The sequence below is a fragment of the Ctenopharyngodon idella genome, chromosome 11 (assembly GCF_019924925.1).
Source record: "Ctenopharyngodon idella isolate HZGC_01 chromosome 11, HZGC01, whole genome shotgun sequence".
NCBI classification, from domain to species: Eukaryota; Metazoa; Chordata; class Actinopteri; order Cypriniformes; family Xenocyprididae; genus Ctenopharyngodon; species Ctenopharyngodon idella.
The window spans coordinates 19,564,299-19,585,244 of record NC_067230.1 but is presented as its reverse complement, the minus strand read 5'-3'; the positions used below and the strand labels follow the sequence as shown (position 1 = coordinate 19,585,244).

The 20,946-nt window shown below is 35.7% G+C and overlaps 1 protein-coding gene across 3 annotated transcripts in view; it reads left to right on the top strand.

Annotated features, from left to right (window-relative positions):
- The window catches only part of LOC127522284 (filamin-B), an 81,898-nt gene that overhangs the window by 27,191 nt on the left and 33,761 nt on the right, over positions 1 to 20,946 (top strand). For all 3 annotated transcript variants that reach the window (XM_051912068.1, XM_051912067.1, XM_051912069.1), the window contains exons 2-13: positions 4,562 to 4,810; positions 5,194 to 5,291; positions 7,376 to 7,523; positions 9,003 to 9,196; positions 10,060 to 10,222; positions 10,308 to 10,508; positions 14,191 to 14,328; positions 14,895 to 15,021; positions 18,240 to 18,376; positions 18,513 to 18,706; positions 19,731 to 19,844; positions 19,935 to 20,078. In XM_051912068.1, coding sequence (XP_051768028.1) covers positions 4,562 to 4,810; positions 5,194 to 5,291; positions 7,376 to 7,523; positions 9,003 to 9,196; positions 10,060 to 10,222; positions 10,308 to 10,508; positions 14,191 to 14,328; positions 14,895 to 15,021; positions 18,240 to 18,376; positions 18,513 to 18,706; positions 19,731 to 19,844; positions 19,935 to 20,078 — 1,907 coding nt within the window. The remainder of the gene's footprint in view (positions 1 to 4,561; positions 4,811 to 5,193; positions 5,292 to 7,375; positions 7,524 to 9,002; positions 9,197 to 10,059; positions 10,223 to 10,307; positions 10,509 to 14,190; positions 14,329 to 14,894; positions 15,022 to 18,239; positions 18,377 to 18,512; positions 18,707 to 19,730; positions 19,845 to 19,934; positions 20,079 to 20,946) is intronic.

The following is a 20,946-nucleotide window of genomic DNA, read 5'->3' as shown; positions in this document are numbered from 1 at the left end:
AAAAGCAGTTGTTTGATTAAACACAGTTCATTTGATTCTCAGTCAACAAAATTTGATTTGACCTTCAGAATCACGTTGTTTGACCAGCCCTTCTGGATGACGGTGACTCCTCGTCATGTCAGGGAGGAACCAGCTACAGCTGCTCAGATCATAGTCCTTCAGTTTCATAAGCATTTGTTGATCTATCCAGGCCAGTTTCCAAGGAGATATCAATAATAAAGCTTTTGGCACTAGAAGATCATGGATTTTATATCCTTTGTGAAGTCTTACTTGACCCATACTAATTCTTGAACCTTTGTAAATGCAGTCATAAAGAACTTGAGCGAGGAGTTTTAAGTTTTTTTTTTTTTTTTTTTTTTTTTTTCTGATTTGCTCCTTGTTGCTTCCAGGAGCAATATTGAAATTACCTTTTTACTACCTGTCATACATATTTCATAAGTGATCGTCATTTGTATGTAGTCATGGATGAAGTCCGTGTGATCTTAAAGAGGACCTATTATGCACTTTTACGTGTTCAACTTTCTTCAGTGTGTAATGTTGCTGTTTAAGCATGGAAAAGGTCCTCTATATCAGTGTCACTGTTTCTGAACTCCCTGAAACGCCTCCAGTGTAGTCTTGAGTTTTCTTTTCCATCACAATATTCCTCATTTAAATAATTCATACGCAGAATAAAGGGGCGGGGCCTGGTTGAGTTAGTTAGTAGAGTGTTGAAACTCAGTTATGGTAAGGGGCGGGACATTTCCCAAACACACTCGAAGTGCTTTACCAATCATAACACTCTGCTCCAGCCGACCAATCAGAGCACATTGTGCTTTTCAGAAGGAGGGGCTTCATAGAGACAGGAAGTAAACAGAGCGTTACTGACAGACTGGGAAGAGAGGAGCTGAACAATGGAGAATATGAGGAAAATAATGAACATACAAGCATAACCTGTTCTAGTAGAGCCCAAAAACAACATCAAGACTTTGTAAAAGGGCGTATAATATGGCCTCTTTAAGTCCAAGCTTTTTTCTCCTCTTCTTGTGTGTGATGCTCTATAATATCTTCACGGTTTGTAGTAATATTGTGCACGTTTACTGACTTTGCTCTCAGATCGTACTGACTCATTCATGGGTGTAGTATGCGATGATCAGTTGTGTATTCTCGTAATTGGATTATGTCAGTATTTGGATACAATTTTGGACACCTTTGTAATCACGGTTTTTAGCCATCTGTTTGGATTTATCCTCATTGGATGTCATCCGGTTGGAATGAGTGTTTCTGATAGTGAGACTAATGGAATAGCGGGATCAGCTAACAGATACACAGATGTGTTGGTGTGTTTCCAAGCACTTGGCTCAGCCCGTTATCTTAAGGAGTTTTAAAGTGACCATCTCAGATTTCCTGTCATGTAGGAAATGCTTGTAGTATTCTTCAAGCTCGTTCAGACAGGATTTTCCTTGGGACTCCCTGGTCTTTTAGTGGTTCTCCTTAGCTGACCTCCTAAAAACAATGATTTGCCCGGATGAAGTTCTGTTCATGTTGTGTTGTGAGGAAGGCCTCATTACTGTATCATCGCTGTACATTTCCATTAAGCCAACATGTTTACACTGTGTGTTTGTTTTCAGCACCTTTACAAAACTTTTTGCCGTTCATCCATTATTCATGAAGGAGTTTGATTTAAGCTCCTGCTGTCATGGAAACCTTCATTATGCTGTTCCCTGAATGCAAACAGTCAGCAGTTGTGTTCTATTGTTGAGCCGTCCCTGTGGCGGGGTCCTTATGGAGATCCCATTAAGCAGGAACCAGGTGAAGGCAGGAAGGGGTTTTGTTCAGTGCTGATGAATTATGCTCGGCCGTGGCCGGCAGTCCAGAGATGCACTGAACCCCTGTCTGGCACTGAGCTTGTTTCCAGCCTTCTCAAACCCTGCCAGAACATTCCACCCGTCTGGCTCCTCGTACCATTGGCGGCATCGGACTGATCCGCGTGGCCGTGTGGAGAGTTTAGAGCGGTCACTGGGTCAATCCTGCATTTCATGCATTTGTACTGCAAACTATTAAAAAAGTAGCTAACAATTTGTTTTTTGTTTTTTTTTGTTTTTGTTTTTTTGAGGGATCAGTATGTATTTAATTCCTTTTTTGTGTGTGTATTTATATTTTAATACACACACAAAAAAGGAATTAAATAGATATTGATCCCTCAAAAAAAACAAAAAAAACAAACAAATTGTTAGCTACTTTATTTTATATATATAATGAGATTAGATTATAATGTTTATTAATATTTTATAATTTTTAATCAGTATATATTTAAATATGCTTAAACTGCTTAAATAAAATATTAGATTAAAAATAAAATTATAAAATATCAATATACACAATGTGATATAATGCATATTTAACATTTTATTTTAATCATTTATTATTTAAAATACCGATTAAAGCAATTATAAAAAAATAATATACATAATCTGAAATTATTAATATGCATTATGTATATTATTTTTTTATAATTGCTTTAATCAGTATTTTAAATAATAAATGATTAAAATAAAATGTTAAATATGCGTTATATCACATTGTGTATATTGATATTTTATAATTTTATTTTTAATCTAATATTTTAAGCAGTTTAAGCATATTTAAATATATACTGATTAAAAATTATAAAATATTAATAAACATTATAATCTAATCTCGTGTGTGTGTATGTATGTGTGTGTATATATGCATTTATTATTTATTATAATATATGTATATTATATTTTTAGTTACAAATATTGATCCTTATTACATATTCAGATTTTTATTTAAATAACCGTGTGTGTGTTATAACAATGTGTGTACAATAAGTTGTGGTATTTGTTTTGTCTACTATACTTTTAAACAAACAAATAAACATAACCCTCATACAAACAAACCTGAATGTCAAGCTGTAACTTCAAGCTAGATTAGTTTTGTTTCTTGTCAGATTTCCCCTGATCTTTGGCTTCGCTCCTCTGTGTGCTAAAGTTCAGGTCCATTCCTGATGTTTGCAGAAGATGACTGATAGTGCAGACAGAGGGAGCGGTCGATAAACACACATGCGCACACACGCGGCCTGCAGCGGGAGAACATGTATGATAATAACACGTCAAACATACATGCAACATTTTGAGCAGCAGCAGCGCCTGTTTTTCTGAATAGACTCGCCGTGACACTGATGATTTCTGGAGTGTTAACAATCACTAACAGCTGTGATTCCTCCTGGAAACATTTGCTTTGTCTGTGCTGGAATAATTTCAAGTGTGCTAAACCCTTTTTTCCTGCCTCTGTGTTCACCGCTGATTGGTCATTTACCATACTGTAACTGAACACAAATCTTAATCTTATTTTCTTCAGGAGTGGACAAGATATTTTAATTGTATATAAATTCCTTTTAAAAGACTTTTTATTACCTGTTATGTGATATGATTATCCAGAGAGGTCACTGATTGATTGGTTTTCAGTGAATGTGTCCTCGGTGCAGTCCGGCACCTCAGAAGTCAAATAACCCACAGTCCTCTCTGCTATAGATAAAATGCTGAGTCATTTACAAACATGCTACTCCCCACATTTATCTATTTATTAGTGTAGTCAGTATTTGCTTAGGAAAAGCATTACTATTATTATAGCTCATTACACACACTGTCACATTTACAACTCTACTACATTGTACCATTAGTGGTGTTGACTAAAGCCAACATTTATTTATTTATTTATTTGATCGTTTGATTGTTTGGTTATTTATTAATTTATTTAATTGTTTTGTTTATTTGATTATTTGTTTAATTATTTGATTATTTATTTGATTAATTGATTGTTTTTGATTATTTGATATTTATTTGAACGTTTGATATATTTACGTGATTGTTTATTTTATTGTTTTATTATTTTATTTGTTTATTAATCTTTCTTTATTTATTTGAATGTTTATTTATTTTTTTGATTATTTACTTGATTATTTGATCGTATGTTTTTGATTATTCAGTTGATTTATCATTTATTTGATTTATTTGAATGTTTGATTTTGTTTTTAATCATTTGATTTCTTATTTATTTCACCATTTCATTGTTTGATTTATTTATGATTATTTTTATTATTTATTTGATTGATTTATTAGTTTATTTATTTATTTTTTTTATTTGATCATTTTTTGGTTTTGATTATTTATGATTTTGATTATTTAAATAATTATTTGAATATTTAATTTTTTTGAATGTTTTGTTTTTATTTATTATGTGATTATTTGTTTGTTTGAGTCACTAAGTGTATTTATTTCTTTTTAAATTGTTTTAGTTCTTTATTTGCAACTTATTTGTTTCATTTATCATTCAGTTTATTATTATTATTATTATTATTATTAATAATAATAATAATAATAATAATAATAATAATAATAATAATAATATTATTATTATTATTATTATTATTATTATTATTATTATTATTATTATTATTATTATTATTATTATTATTATTATTATTATTATTATTATTATTATTATTATTATTATTATTATTATTTAACCTTCATTTAACCTCCTTTCTATCTCTCAACAGACAGCAAAGCGATTGTGGATGGGAACCTGAAGTTGATCCTTGGTCTAGTATGGACCCTCATTCTCCACTACTCCATCTCTATGCCCGTCTGGGAGGATGAAGACGATGACGAAGCCAAGAAACAGACACCCAAGCAGAGATTGCTCGGCTGGATCCAGAACAAAGTGCCCGACCTTCCCATCACTAACTTCAGTCAGGACTGGAGGAACGGGAGGGCTCTGGGTGCTCTGGTGGACAGCTGCGCTCCAGGTGAGGTTTCGGAGCTCGTAACGTTCTAGATGACGGGAAAGGTGTTGGTATGCAAAGCGTTTTATTCGTTGTTTATTGGACAGCTGGGTGCGTTTGATCTGTGTTTATCTAGATCCCCGAAACACATCTGTGAATACGTCCAGAACTCCGTGTGTGAAGCGTTTCTGTTTACAACATAATGTTTTCTTATTTGTAATTCAGTTGGTGAAGAGGATGTTTTTAGTGCATGTTTTCTTGTTTTATTAGATAATTCTGCAAAAACTTTTCCTGTTTAGTACTTTTATTGCACGATTAGTGGTATTTGCTAAGGCTGACTATTGTTAAATATTGCTTATACTTGGTTCAGGAGTTTTAAATTCATTATCCTTGTTTTTTTTTTTAAGGCCTGTGTCCTGACTGGGAGATCTGGGACTCAGAGAAGCCAGTGGAAAATGCCACGGAGGCCATGCAGCTCGCTGATGATTGGCTGGGAATTCCACAGGTGAGCCCGTGACCTTTGACCTCTTGGGCATCAGCATGAGGTTGTTTAATCAGCATGAAGGTGCCATAAATCTGTTGATGTGTGTTACCAGTACTGTGACGGGCGTGATTTGGAAAATATGCCATGTTCTCTTTTCCTCCATTCATGCTAACGGCTCAATATCATCCTGAGATGAGAATAAAGGACTTGTGTGAGGTGTGCCCACACAAATCCATCAGTAATAGCCGCTCTGTTTGCTACGAAGTTAATGATACTCACCACACCTCAATCACTCCTCAGCAAACATGCGTGTGCTTCGCTGATCAACTTCAGTTACTGTGCATGCTTTTTACTTTACTGCAGCAGAAGATTTTTCTTTAAAGTGCCCCATTATGCTTTTTCGGGTATTACCTTTCATTTAGTGTATATTAAAGCTGTTTGTGAATGTAAAAGCTCTGCAAAGTTTCAAAGATCGAAGTGAACGATAAATTGAGTTATTGTCTCCAAAAAGAAAGTGATTCTGAACTGCTTGAAACGAGTCGTCAGTAATTCCAGTCTCACTTCCTGCTCCAAACTGCATAGGTTTGTAACACATTTGCGTAATGCCAGCCTATGGTTTTCATTGGCTGCCTGCGAACAATGTCTACTTGGCCACGCCCTCAAACACTGTAGTTGTAGCTGAGACCAGAAGAATTTGGTTCATGTTGTTGACATGTCGAGAAGACGCTGTTTTTCTGTGCTGTGAAAGCAAATCCACTTTGCATCACTTCCAAAAGATGAGTTTGATACAGGTAAAACCGACACCATCGTTACTGATCGTATCACTGTGTATCAAGTGCTGAGGGAGAGCTGAAATTCAGATATGGTAACGGCCGTTTTATTTCTGACACGCACTGTAAGCGGTTGACCAATCGCAAAAGTCAGGGCCATCTGACCAATCAGAGTAGCTCTCAGACTGAATGCTTTATGAAACCGTTTCAGACACTGGGCCCTATTTTAATGATCTGAACCACATGGTGCAGATGCACTTAGGGCATGTCCGAATCCACTTTTGCTAGTTTAAAGACGGGGAAAAAATGGTCGGTGCGCCAGGCGCGTAGTCCAAAAGAGTTGTACCTAGTCTCTTAAAGGGTTAGTTCAACCCAAAAATGAAAATTCTGACCGCAAGATAATTAACACTTTCAGATGCCCAGAAAGATACTAAAGACATATTTAAAACAGTTCATGTGACTACAGTGGTTCAACCTAAATTTTATGAAGTGACGGGAATACTTTTGTACACCAAAAAAAACCAAAATAGCGACTTTATTCAACAATATCTAGTGATGGGCGATTTTTCAAAACACTGAAGCTTTACGAATCTTTTGTTTCGAATCAGTGGTTCAGAGCGTGTATCAAACTTCCAAAGTCACGTGATTTCTGTAAACGAGGCTTCGTTACGTCATAAGTGTTTCGAAACATTTCGAAATTTCAATGGTTCACGTGACTTTGGCAGTTTGATACGCACTCAAAACCACTGATTCAAAACAAAAGATTCATAAAGCTTCGAAGCTTCATGAAGCAGTGTTTTGAAATCGCTCTTCATATTGCTGGATATTGTTGAATAAAGTCGCTATTTTGTTTCTTTGGCATACAAAGTATTCTCGTCGCTTCATAACATTAAGGTTGAACCACTGTAGTCACATGAACTGTTTTAAGTGGCATCTGAAAGTGTTAATTATCTTGCTGTCAATGTAGGTCTCACTGAGCCATTGGATTTCATCAAAAAATCTTAATTTGTGTTCTGAAGATGAACGAAGGTCTTACGGGTGTGGGACGACATGAGGGTGAGTAATTAATGACAGAAATTTCATTTTTGGGTGAACTAACCCTTTAATTTAATGTTAATTGATGGTTCTTTGAAAGAATTTTCACTCTGTAATTATTTGTGAAATTAACTAGTAATTCCTACACCATTTTTTTTTTTCCCCCAGTGTAGCATCACCCCAAACTTCAAGCCATCTGTTGTGTTATAAAACAGTGTTTACTACTAGTCTCGAATATGAAACCGGGAGAAAGTTTTCTGCACAAGCACTTCCCCTTCAACACTTTGTGTGTCGTTCCAGGTTATCGCTCCAGAGGAGATCATTGACCCCAGTGTGGACGAGCAGTCAGTTATGACATATTTGTCACAGTTCCCGAAAGCCAAACTGAAGCCTGGAGCCCCTCTCAAACCCAAACTCAACCCCAAGAAGGCGCGCGCATACGGGCCAGGTGAGTCACTTACGAATATTCCTCATCTCTCGTATTCATGTTTACACTTCACGTTATCTACGAGATGCCTACATATATTTTAGCAACCAGACAAATTCACATCGTTGTCATACCAGAGTTTCAGGTTATTGGAATTCTCATGAACCTTGTCAGATTTGACCGTATCGACAGAAGCAAATGGAGCGTTACGGTCCGAGACCTTGTCAGATACTTGATGCATCACAGTATCATTAATGTAGCGTGAAGAGATTAAGATAAACATTTTTCCCTTGCTGTGATCTTACTGTTAATCTTGAGTTTGGTTGTATATATGTTAGTACCGTGTGAATACAGCACAGCTCCGTCAGGTTTTGTGCAGGATTGATGGATGGAGTGGAAATGTGCCTCTTACCTGTTGTAAATTTGGCTTAAGCTGTAAAAACGGTGGCTAATGAGTTTAAGAGTTATGATTCTCACACCAGAGGTGACCTCTACAAATTTTCCGTGACCATATTTACTAAAATTAACCACAAGGTTTTGGTTGCGGCGTCTGCGGTCTTGGGAAATCTTCACCTCTGTTTTTGAACAACCATATAATTTACAGCAGAGAATGAAAACGTCACATTTATGTTATTTTTTTTTTTTTCCCCCAGTGATTATGTCCTTTCTGAAAGCACTACAAATAAATGAACTAATTTAAAACGCGAAACAGTCGCCCTTGTTTCCTAAATCACACAAGGACTTTTGATTTCAGTGGTAAATTGAATCACTGTTTGGAAATAATGTATTTTATGAGCTCAGAGGGCCGTGTGTTTGTGGGGTTTTGTGTGGTTTGCCTCAAACTATAAACTAAAAGGAGTATTTTTAGACCATTACGTTTGTGCTCTCAAAGTCAGTGTTCTGATGAAAATGCTGGTTTGTTTTGACCACTGTGGTTTCTGACCAACATCTGATGATATCTAATATTTGTGTTTCTTTGTGTGCATATATGTTTGTTTTTGGGCTCTACTAGAACAGGTTTTCATGCTTGAATGTTGATTATTTTTCTCATTGTTCAGCTCCTCTCTTCCCAGTCTGTCAGTAACGCTCTGTTTAGTTCCTGTCTCTATGAAGCCCCTCCTTCTGATAAGCACAGTGTGCTCTGATTGGTCAGATGGAGCAGTGTGTTATGATTGGTCAAGCTCTTCTAGCGTGTTTGGGAAATGTCCCGGCCCTTACCATAACTGCCAGTTTCAACACACTAACTAACTCAACCAGGCCCCGCCTCTTTATTCTGCATATGAATTATTTAAATGAGGAATATTGTGACGTGTTCGCTCCTGGAAGAAAACTCAAGACTACAATGGAGGCGTTTCAGGGAGTTCAGAAACAGTGACACTGATATAGAACTTTTTTAGACCTATATCTTTCTTTATAGTTATTGTCCTTTGTGTGAATGGACCTCAACTCTGCATAGACCTGAATGATTTTCTGTTTTGTTTGCTCACTGTGTGTTTGCAGGTATTGAGCCGACTGGTAACCGGGTGATGCGTCCGGCCGTGTTCACGGTGGACACCTTCAGCGCAGGTCAAGGGCAGGTCATGGTCTATGTTGAAGACCCGGAGGGCCTCAGAGAGGAAGTCAAACCTGTGCTCAATGAAGGCAAAAAGACCTACAGCGTGACATACATCCCTCAGGTCATGGGACCGCACAAGGTCAGGATGAAACCGTCAATCTATAGCAGTGGTTCTCAAGCTTTTTGACTGTTGTTAACAACGATATTCGTAGGCTTTTTCCAGTTGTTCACAATTTCTCATTTTTTAACTAAGAATATATAAATGCATGAATATATAAATGCAAAGTCAGGTTTTAAAAAAACAAAACAAAAATTTAATACTTTTATCCAGCAAAGAAGCATTAAATTGATCAAAATGGACAGTAAATACATTTTATAATGTGACAAAAAAAATTCTATTGATAACAAAAGATTTCTATTTCAAATAAATGCTATTCATTGAAGTTTAAATTCATCAAAGAATCCTGAAAGGTTTCAACAAAGATATGAACTGTTTTCAACGTTGATGATAATCATAAATGTTTCTTGAGCAACAAATCATCATATTAGAATGATTTCTGAATGATCATGTGACACTGAAGACTGGAGTAATGATGCTGAAAATTCAGCTTTGATCACAGGAATAAATTATATTTTAAAATATATTCACATAGAAAACAGTTATTTTAAATTGGAATAATATTTCACATTATTACTGATTTTACTGTATTTTTCATCAAAAAAAATGCGGCCTTAGTGAGCAAAAGACCGTTTGTTTGTCATTTTAAGTCAGTGTTTGAGAATCACTGATCTATTGCTTTTGTCCAAACTGTTGATTTTTTTTTTTTTTTTCTCCTCCTTGCTGTCGTCCTGTACAACACATTTGCATGTTTCATAATAGGCGTATATATGTAAAACAGTCAATTTATTATGTATAAATACAGGGTGACTGTTTCCATTCATTTTTCTGTGAAATATAGACTCACTTTTTTTTTTGTGTGTGTGTGTGTGTGTAATCCTCAGGTCACTGTGCTATTTGCTGGACAGCAAATCCCAAAGAGCCCGTTTGAGGTGAATGTGGACAAAGCCCAGGGAGACCCCACTAAAGTCACGGCTAAAGGACCCGGATTGGAGCCGTTGGGCAACGTCGCCAACAAGCCCACATACTTTGACATCTACACTGCAGGTTTGGCATTTCTGACTTGATAATATGGGATCGTTTTCTTAAAGAAAACAAGTCTTGAAGCCGCTCTACTCTCTGTGTTAATTAGGTGCTGGTGTGGGTGACGTGACGGCCGTCATTAAAGACCCTCTGGGTAATAAGAACACTGTGGAGGCCATCATGGAAGACAAGGGTGAAAGCGTCTTCCGTTGCACCTACAAACCAATGCAGGCTGGTCCTCACGTCATCAACATTACATTCGGAGGCATCGCCATCCCTAAAAGCCCCTTCACCGTCAATATCGGCCCAGGTACTTTACCCGAACATGCAGTTGGTTAAACGTACTGTTGGAGAAGGAAATGGAAGAGTTTATTAGTGTTTTTCATTAAGCAATGCACTGTGGTGGCTATAATTATAAAGTTAAATGAATTAGCGCTGTGTTTTAGGGTCTCCAGACGTGTGCATTGCCTCATACGGTTGTGTTATTGCTGAAGGAGAGACTCTGGTAATTACATGTAGTTATGGGATTCTGCAGGGCTTTTACACACACTATAAAATGTGTGTAAAATAGCCGCAGTTCACCAGCGCACTCGTTTGTGGTGTGTGTGATGCCGCCAGCTTCTTTAAAACAGACTCGTTGTGCCATTTAAGGTCAGGTTTCATTTCCACCCCTTCATTTCCATTTTCTTTTGTCCTAAGACTGTTAGATTGGTGTTTGTGTTCAATGTTTGAGAACTGTGAGCTTCAGTCTCTGAACTGCATATTCAAGCTTTGATTTAAATGCGATTTCTATGGAAGCTTGTTTCCGCCATGAAATAAAAAAGGTAATTGCGACTTTTTAACTCACAATTCTGTCTTTTTTTGCTCTTATAGTCAGAATTGTGAGATATAAAGTCAGAATTGCTAATTATAGTCAGAATCACAATTTATAAAGTTAGAATTGCGAGATATAGTCAGAATCGTGATTTATAAAGTCAGAATTGCGAGATATAAAGTCAGAATGGCGAGATATAAAGTCAGAATCGTGATTTATAAAGTCAGAATTGTGAGTTATAGTCAGAATTGCAAGATATAAAGTCAGAATTGCGAGTTATAGTCAGAATCACGAATTATAAAGTCAAAATTGTGAGTTACAAAGTCAGAATTGCGAGTTATAGTCAGAATTGCGAGATATAAAGTCAGAATTGCTAGTTATAGTCAGAATTGCGTTATAAAGTCAGAATTTTGAGATGTCAGAATTGCGTGTTATGTCCAATTGCGAGGGAGAAAAAAAAGTCAGGATTGTGAGTTAGTCAGAATTGCAAGATATAAAGTCAGAATTGCTAGTTATAGTCAGAATCACGATTTATAAAGTCAATTGTGAGATATAAAGTCAGAATGGCGAGATATAAAGTCAGAATCGTGATTTATAAAGTCAGAATTGTGAGTTATAGTCAGAATTGCAAGATATAAAGTCAGAATTGCGAGTTATAGTCAGAATCACGAATTATAAAGTCAGAATCACGATTTATAAAGTCAGAATTGTGAGTTACAAAGTCAGAATTGCGAGTTATAGTCAGAATTGCGAGATATAAAGTCAGAATTGCTAGTTATAGTCAGAATTGCGAGATATAAAGTCAGAATTGCGTTATAAAGTCAGAATTTTGAGATGTCAGAATTGCGTGTTATGTCCAATTGCGAGGGAGAAAAAAAAAAGTCAGAATTGTGAGATAAAAAGGCAAAATTACCTTTTTTATTTAGTGACAGAAACCAGCTTCCATAGATTTCTGAAGGTACAAAAAGAAATTGTATTTTCTGTACAGTCCCTGCTACAGTTTTTTTTTTTTTTTTTTTTGGTCAATTTTCTGCGTGCTTGCACATGAATGCGATGTGGACTAGTGGATCTGTGCGTCACTAAACGCTTTAAACCTTGTAAAACACAAAATTCCTTTTCCCTGAAACCGCTTTTCCAAAGCAGGTAGTGTTGACTTTAATTGATTTTCCTGTGTAGTTAGTTAAACGCTATCATGCTGCTGATTTCACAGGCTTGTTTTTGCAATTTGTTTAATGTTGCTGTTCAAAACCGAACAGTGAAAGTATTGTTGAATCCTGTGATGTGGATTTGGATGATTTCTTCTTCTGCTTTAAAACAAATGCCACACAAGTCATCATGTCTTGTGTGCATGCTTTTTGTGCTTCATCTCAAATTATTTTTATCATCCCAAATTATTATTATATTATTATTTTTGGCCAAAATTGCTCAAGCACAGCAAACCTCTGGATTGCATTTATCAGATTTTTTCCCTGAGATTTTTCTTCCCTCTGTAATTCATGGTTGTGTGGTTTTATAAGGCCAGTAGTTTTAGTGTTCCCATAGGATTCTGTTGATCATTTTTGTTTTTTAAAGCAATTGTAGTGGTCAGGTTTTGATGCGTATGACCTCAGGAACCAGAACACGTGAACTACCGAACGAGGAAATCAGCCACATGTGCTGTAAACAAAACGAGGCCCACAGGAACACAGCTTATGCGTTTGAACAGATATTTTTACTATTACAGCACAAGATGTTATTTCAGGACGTTTCACGAGCAAATTAAAGAGCTTCATAAATCCGTTATGTGCACACAAATTGCTGAATCATAGGTCGAAACAGTGTTCGAATCCTAAAAACTCTACTATGAATAAAGATGGCAAAAAGGCTGGAAATAGAATTAAATTAATAACACGCATTAAAATAGTTGCATATCCTCTGCAGCTGGAACTGTTCTTCCAATGTTCAAACAACTATTTAGGCTCCTGACAGGGTGTATTTTTAGAGTTTAGGATTTAACAACATCATACAGTAAGTCTGTATTTGGGGCCAGTGTTTTAAGCTCAGGGTGAATGAAGCTTTGTGTCTCAATGGCACTCGCTGTCCAGCTCCACCCTGACGCACATCTGAAGCTAATGAGAGAGCAGAACGGGGATCGACCTCATTGCCGCGGAGGCTCTCTCAGTATAAGATGCTATTACACTGAATGTGGGTTTTGGCTTGCTCTCTGTGGACACTATTCTGGTGTTCTGGAAACATTACAGGACTTCATATTGTATAATGGTAGGGTAATAATGGAGTGTTTAATTGTATGTCTGGTATTACGCAGAGGGATTTTTCATTTCATGGAGCTTGAGATAAAAAAGCAGCAGCTCTGCAGGCTACTAGAAGACATTTGAGGGACGGCTGTTGGAGGGTTTTGGTTGATTCGAGCTCATTATGCCACGTCATATTTAAAATGTACAGACATGCCAAGAGGTTGATTTTCTTGAACCGCATTCTTAAATTAAGGAAATGTGTCCCGTAGGAAGATTTTAAAGAGAAATTATATTATAAATATATATTGTGGTGTTGTTTTTATATTGTATTTTATAGTATTTGTACTATATTTCATACATTTTTATATATGAAGTAGTAAAAAGTTATAAATATAAACATTTTTAACTTGTGTATATATTATATATTTTATCTTTTATTTATATATATAAATTATATATATATATATATATAATATTTGCAATGCAAACAAAAATGTAATTTTACTATTTTATACTTTTTTATTAAATTAAATTTAAAATTAAATTTAAATTATATAATTTTATAATTTTATACACTTATATACTATTATACTATTATACACTTGTACACTTAATATATATATACTATCAAAGTATAAAAATATATATACATTATATACACGTGTATATATAAAATATAGTTCATATAAAAATGTAAAAATATTATGTGTATGTGTGCAATTTTTTACATCTAATACTTTTTTTTCATTTGAATTTAATTTTTAATGTATTATATTTAAATTATACTATAACAAGTACACATACAGGTATATAGATATATAAAGTATATATTATATACATTGATATTACTTATTTTATTTGATTTTTGCGCATTAACAATTAGCTTTAATGTTCAATCAATCAGTGGCTTGTCGTCATGTATTCTGTGTGTTTGTGTGGTTCAGCTTCTGTTCCCGGTGCGTGTCGTGCCACCGGACGAGGCCTGCAGCCCAGAGGTGTGCGAACGCGGCAGGTGGCGGATTTTAAGGTGGACACTCGTAACGCTGGAAGTGGAGATCTAAAGGTCACTGTCAAAGGACCCAGTAAGTACAGTAACCAAAGAGCAGAATAAAGAAGTTGAGTCAATCTCTCTTACAGACACTCTCTTGACCATTTCACAAAACTTTTAAAACCCTCAATTATCCTCTCTTTAAGAAACTTCCCCATGTCTCCTGCTCTATTAATCTTTAGTAATTAATTAACATGTTAGTACCATGGCACTTTTTCATGCTGATTGTATATTTAGAGTGAGCAGGGAGGGTTTCCCAGACTCTTCACCAGCTACCCACATCAATTTACATCAGCAGGTCAAACGTCAGCTCCACTGACTGTGATTAATGACCTGACCGGGTCACCGATGGTTCACTGACCCCGACTATAACTTACATGACACAACTTTATCTCTGTGGAATTTGCACTGGACTCAAAGGGGCTTTGAGCAAACGCGATCCTGTACACGGCTACTATTCATCTTCATAATCTTCAGTGAATAATTTATAGTAAAGTGTCTATGGAGAGAATGCAGGGGATTTTAACTTCCTGATCCCTCTTATTCTTCTCTAATAGTTTGTGTTTGATGTTTTTAATGTTTGTTTTTTTTCTCTTTCAGAAGGTCTAGAGGAGCCTGTGAAACAGAAGGACATCTCAGATGGTGTTTACGCATATGAATACTATCCACACACACCTGGAAAATACACCGTCACCATTACCTGGGCCGGACAGCACATTCCCAAGAGGTGAGCATCTCCTGAACCAATCACAGCTTTTACATTTAATGCCAGAGCGACATCACATACGAGACCATTGAGGTCAGAGAAATCTAGCGCTACTGATCGTGTTGTACAGGTTGAAGTGGATCAGCTCCAGATGTTCTCAGTGTCTCGTTGCATCAGTGTTACTCAGAGCTGCCAACCGGATAAATCTGATCAGGATTGTTTAGGTATAAAGACAAAGGCGTATATAAACAAATGAGGTTTGGGATAAATGTGTCTGTCTGGTCTGAGTCAGAACAGACCATGTTGTACATAGTTTGTGCATGTTCTGTGATTTAAATAAAGATTGGATGTATTGTATTCAAATTGTTCCATTAAGGATCATCAATTTGTCTGATTGCAAAAGGCTTGTTTGTACATCTGAAAGGGTTTAATGTTGAATATGATGTAAGACTATGATGGAGTATATACTACATGACTGTTCATTTGAATAGTATTTAATTTGCTGGGTTATGAAAAGTAGGTATAATGTAAGGGCAAAAAGTGTTATTGTTGCCTAAAACTATTAAAATGTTTTTGTTAATTGGAATAAAGCTGAAATAAAATAAAATCTAAATATTAGATAACCTAAAAATGAATTAAAATTATAAATGTTGCATTCAACTTGTTTTATTTCAGCTAAAGTTAGTACTAAAATTATGGAAACTTGTTTCCTCCATGGAGTAAAAAAAACAAAGGCAATTGTGACTTTTTATCTCACAATTCTGCCTTTTTTTCAGAATTGTGAGATATAACTGGCAGTTGTGCAATTCCGAGAAGTCAAGTTGCAATTCCTAGAAGTCATGTAGAATTCAAATAGCAATTCCGACAAGTCAAGTAGAAGTCATGTCGGAATTCCGAGAAGTCAAGTCACAATTCCGAGAAGTCAAGTTGCAATTCCGGGAATTCCGAGATGTTGCAATTCCGAGAAGTCAAGTAGAAGTCAAGTCACCATTCCGAGAATTCCGAGAAGTCAAGTCGCAATTCCGAGAAGTCAAGTAGAAGTCATGTCGCAATTCCGAGAAGACAAGTAGAAGTCAAGTCGCAATTCCGAGAAGTCAAGTAGAAGTCAAGTCGCAATTCCGAGAAGTCAAGTAGAAGTCAAGTCGCAATTTTGAGAAGTCAAGTAGAAGTCAAGTCGCAATTCCGAGAAGTCAAGTAGAAGTCAAGTCGCAATTCCGAGAAGTCAAGTAGAAGTCAAGTCGCAATTCCGAGAAGTCAAGTAGAAGTCAAGTCGCAATTCCGAGAAGACAGGTAGAAGTCAAGTCGCAATTCCGAGAATTCCGAGAAGTCAAGTAGAAGTCAAGTCGCAATTTTGAGAAGTCAAGTAGAAGTCATGTCGCAATTTTGAGAAGTAGAAGTCAAGTCGCAATTCCGAGAAGTCAAGTCGCAATTCCGAGAATTCCGAGAAGTTGACAAAATTTCAGAGAAGTCGCAATTATGAGAAGTCAAGTCACAATTCCAAGAAGTCAAGTAGAAGTCGTCGCAATTCCGAGAAGTCAAGTCGCAATTCAGAAGTCCGAGAAGTCGAGTCGCAATTCCGAGAAAATAGAAATGTTAAAATCTATATATATCATGATATATCACAGCGTAAATAATTTTTATTTTTGTAACTATATGAGGTTTTGGTCATGCTGCCCAAGCTAGTCTGATATGTAGGTCGTGTCCACTGCCAGGAAGACTCATTAGTGTGTAACCCTCGGCTCTGGAAGGGTTGAAATACGTCTTGGAAAGCAGCATGACGACATGCTCTCCTGTGTGAGTGTTTTTCAGAGGTCTGGAAACGCAGCATCACTCCGGACCACCAGGAAACGGCCGTCGCATGCGATAATCCGTGTAGATGTTCAATCACATTCATGAGCCAGCTGATGAATGTGGACCATATAGAGTAAACATCTTATTTAACAGACTGTGGAACGGAAATGACAGCTGCGTTTTCAGTTGGATTTGTTTTCGCTCAGCGTGAAAACATGCTCGTTTTTTATAAAGCGGCTGCTGCAGCACTAAAAATGCACCTTTTTTTAGATGTTTTTCACATTTCAAGGTTTTATAAGACTGTGCGGTGTGTGGCCTGAGGCGGCAGACCGGTATTAACGTGCAGACGGATGCTTTCTGGTGATCACATGCATGCCGGAGTGTCGGCCAATCAGATCACTGCGCTGCAGGAGACGAAATGGCTGAGTGAAAGAGACAGGCTCGAATTAACACAATCACCCTCCTGTTCACCTGGACCTCAGCCTCACACTCAAACACGGAGGGGAAACTGAGCCATGACCCCTATTAAAGTTAAATATTCGCCCTGCTGTGGTTACTTCTATTAACACAAACTCTTTTTGATGGGAGGTTTCCGGTAACATAGAATCAGAGCGCAGATTTATGACGTGTGGTCGTATCTGAAATGGAACATTCTCACAAACTAGAGCGGCCAGCGCTGTATGTGCTGCTAAAGCTGTCAGGTTAACACACATTTGTTTACATAAGGTGTCTAGCTTTATGCTTATTTGACACAAAATGGGCATCTTGGGATTTAAACTGTGCTGATCTTTATAGTAGTCTTTCAGACTTTTTCACTTCAAAATAAGAAGAGAACATTAAAAATAAAAATGTATATTTTGCATAAAGACAATAAAGCTTATTTTTAGGACCATTGATATTTTCTGCAATTTGAGAATTTTCATGACAGACACATTTTATAATGAATCGTGTTTTTTTTTTTTTTTTTTTTCTCTAATTATTATTCGCAAACATAATAAAAATAATAATAATATTAATTGTTTTTTATTTACATTATTTATTTATATAAATCTGCATATATTAGTGGAGAAACATTGCCACAATTTAAATATATATTTTTTTAATTGCATTGCATAATTTTTTTTTTTTTAATTTAAATTCTAAATGTTTATTTTAATCAAATATATATTATTTTTTTCAATTTTTTAAATCTAGTGCATAAATTGTATTGCCACTATTTAAAAAATTTGCATCACATAAAAGATTTGTATCACATAAAGGAAAATTTGTGTGTTTTTACGAAAATGTCACATTTTCTTCGCAATTAAATGCATGAAATCTTAATGATCCTACAATATGCTTATTTTTGTTATGCAAAATATAATTTCTTATTTTTTCCTTTGATTTTGGATTGAAGTCTTGTCTGGACATGAACTCATTAAACATATATGGCGTTTTCTTGTGTTCAGCCCTTTCGAGGTTCAGGTGGGCAGTGAAGCCGGACCCCAGAAGATCCGTGCGTGGGGACCGGGTCTGGAGGGAGGCATTGTGGGCAAGTCTGCGGACTTTGTGGCTGAATCTATCGGGACTGAAGTCGGAGTGCTCGGTGAGGTTACAGGAGCTTTTTACCACATCAGATCAGCTTAGACATGAGATGCATTTATGATAGTCACATGTACTGTATCTCAAGAGTCCCCAACCTGTTTTGCCAGCCTACAATCTAAATACTTTCCTTTCTGTAGGCTTCGCCATTGAGGGTCCGTCTCAGGCCCGGATCGAGTGTGAAGATCAGAATGACGGGTCGTGTAACGTGAGGTACTGGCCCACTGAATCGGGAGAGTACGCCGTCCATGTCATGTGTGATGATGAAGACATTGAAGACAGTCCCTTCATGGCCTACATCGTCCCCGATAACAAAGCCAACAACCCCAACCAGGTAAATGCAATGGAAAACGGTCATATACTTCATATATATACACCAAAATAATGACATTATTTTCACGACATTTAAACACATTTTCACAATAATAATTGCAAAAAAAATCAGAAAAAAAATATTTACATTGTAGTGTGTCCTTATTTATTTATTTTTTTTTATTATTATTGGGAAAATGTTTAATTGTCATTTAAAATTATTATTATTAGTGATTCTCATTATTGTAATTTTTTTTTAAATGTATTTATTTTATTTTTTTTAAATGTATTTGTTTTTTTTTGTTTTTGTTTTTTAAATCTGTATAGATTAAAGTTGGTACTACACATTGCCACTATTTCAATAATATTTTTAAAATTGCATTAATTGTGAAGTTATATTATTCTCAATGGGTCCTCATTATTGTAATGTTTATATAAATGTTCAATTTTAATTTAATATTTCATTTTAATGTTTATTTTCATATTTTCAATCTTTCTAGATTCCTAAATTTAAAATATTTACATGTATAAGTATATATTTATATTTATTTTTATACCGTGTGTGTGTGTGTGTGTGTGTGTGTGTGTATTTTATTTATTTATTTATTTTGTAAAACAAAACCTTTTAAAATATAAACCTTTTGTGCTATTAAATATTCATATTTATTTATTTATATACATATCACTTTTTTTTTTTTTTTGGCTATATAATTTACACTATTACACTTTTACAATTATTTTTTTATTTCAATTTATCTATTGCTTTCTTCTGTTTTATCTCTTGAGAGAATTATCCATCATTGATTAAATTGTATGTCTGTTACTGCAAAATCCTAAAGCAACAGAACAAATAAAGACAGAGTAATTCAGAAATAAAATAAAAAATCAATGCAAAAAAAAATAAATCTACTTAAATGATTGTATTATTACAAATAGTGCAAACAAAAACCAGCAACCACCCAAAATAAAGTACTTTTAACACGTGCGTTTATTGGGTTATCAGGTGTGACCACTGGGAAAACGTTTTGTTCTTGACTTGTTTATAGGTCAGGGCATATGGACCGGGACTGGAGAAGTCCGGCTGTATCATAAACAAGCCTGCTGAGTTCACCGTCGAGGCCAAAGACGCAGGAAACGGACCCCTGAAAATCATAGCACAGGTTTGTTCGAGCGTCATCAGCTAATAACTGTGTGCTGAATGCGAGTTGAACTTTCACCCATGTTACATTTGAATTGGTTAATTTTCCCAGGATGCAGATGGAGTCCCCATCGATGTGAAGGTGAAGAGCAAAGGTGATAACGTCTATTCCTGCTCGTACACGCCGACCTCCGCCATCAAGCACACGCTGGCTGTGACCTGGGGAGGGGTCAGTGTGCCCAACAGCCCCTTCAGGGTAAGGCCAACAGAGTCAGAGGTCATAACCGCTAACACAAACACAACGGAGACGTCAGCTGTCGGTACTAACACGGTAGAGGAACTTATCATACTAACTAAAGCTGATGCTCTTAACACTTCCACTGCCAAATATAAACCGCTCATCATCATAACCACCTTCATTATGGAGCGTCACTGCTTTTCTGTCAAATAATTTCAGCTGTTTGTTTTGGGGGTTTTTTATGCTTAATGTGATAAATAAAATAAAACGCAAGGATAAATGATTACAAAAAATGTTTACTAGTGCTAGTAATGATTTTTAATTTGTGATTACATTGCATGTTTCTTAAGATTAGCAGAATGAGCAAAAGCACTGTATTTTGTATTTTAATACTGGCAAACATATTTTTTTTTTGCTATATAATCACATTTTTAATCAGATCAAATTCAATGCCTTTTTAAATCAATGTTTTATCTCATTCTCATTAAGAGAATCATTCATTATTGTTACTACAAAAGCACAAAAATCAGTATATTTGTAACAATAAGTGATTTGAAATTACTTTTGATGTCAGATATTTTCAGACATAATTTTGCACAGTAGGAAATTGTATTAATTTTAAAAACACTGACTACTTCGATGATTGTAAGAAGTTGTATTGTGGTGTTTGCAATCCAGAGTTGCTTTTTTCCAGAAGTCAAGAATGAAGCTGAAAAAATCAAACTTTATTTAATATATTATAATAACTAATAAAGAACAAAGTACAAAATAAGTTTGACTAAACTAATAATGGTAAATGTTACGTGCATACATGAATTGAAGGATTTCTCCTATATAACGTGGACATTTGTTCATATTTCACTCTATAATCGTACTTTTGTGGTCC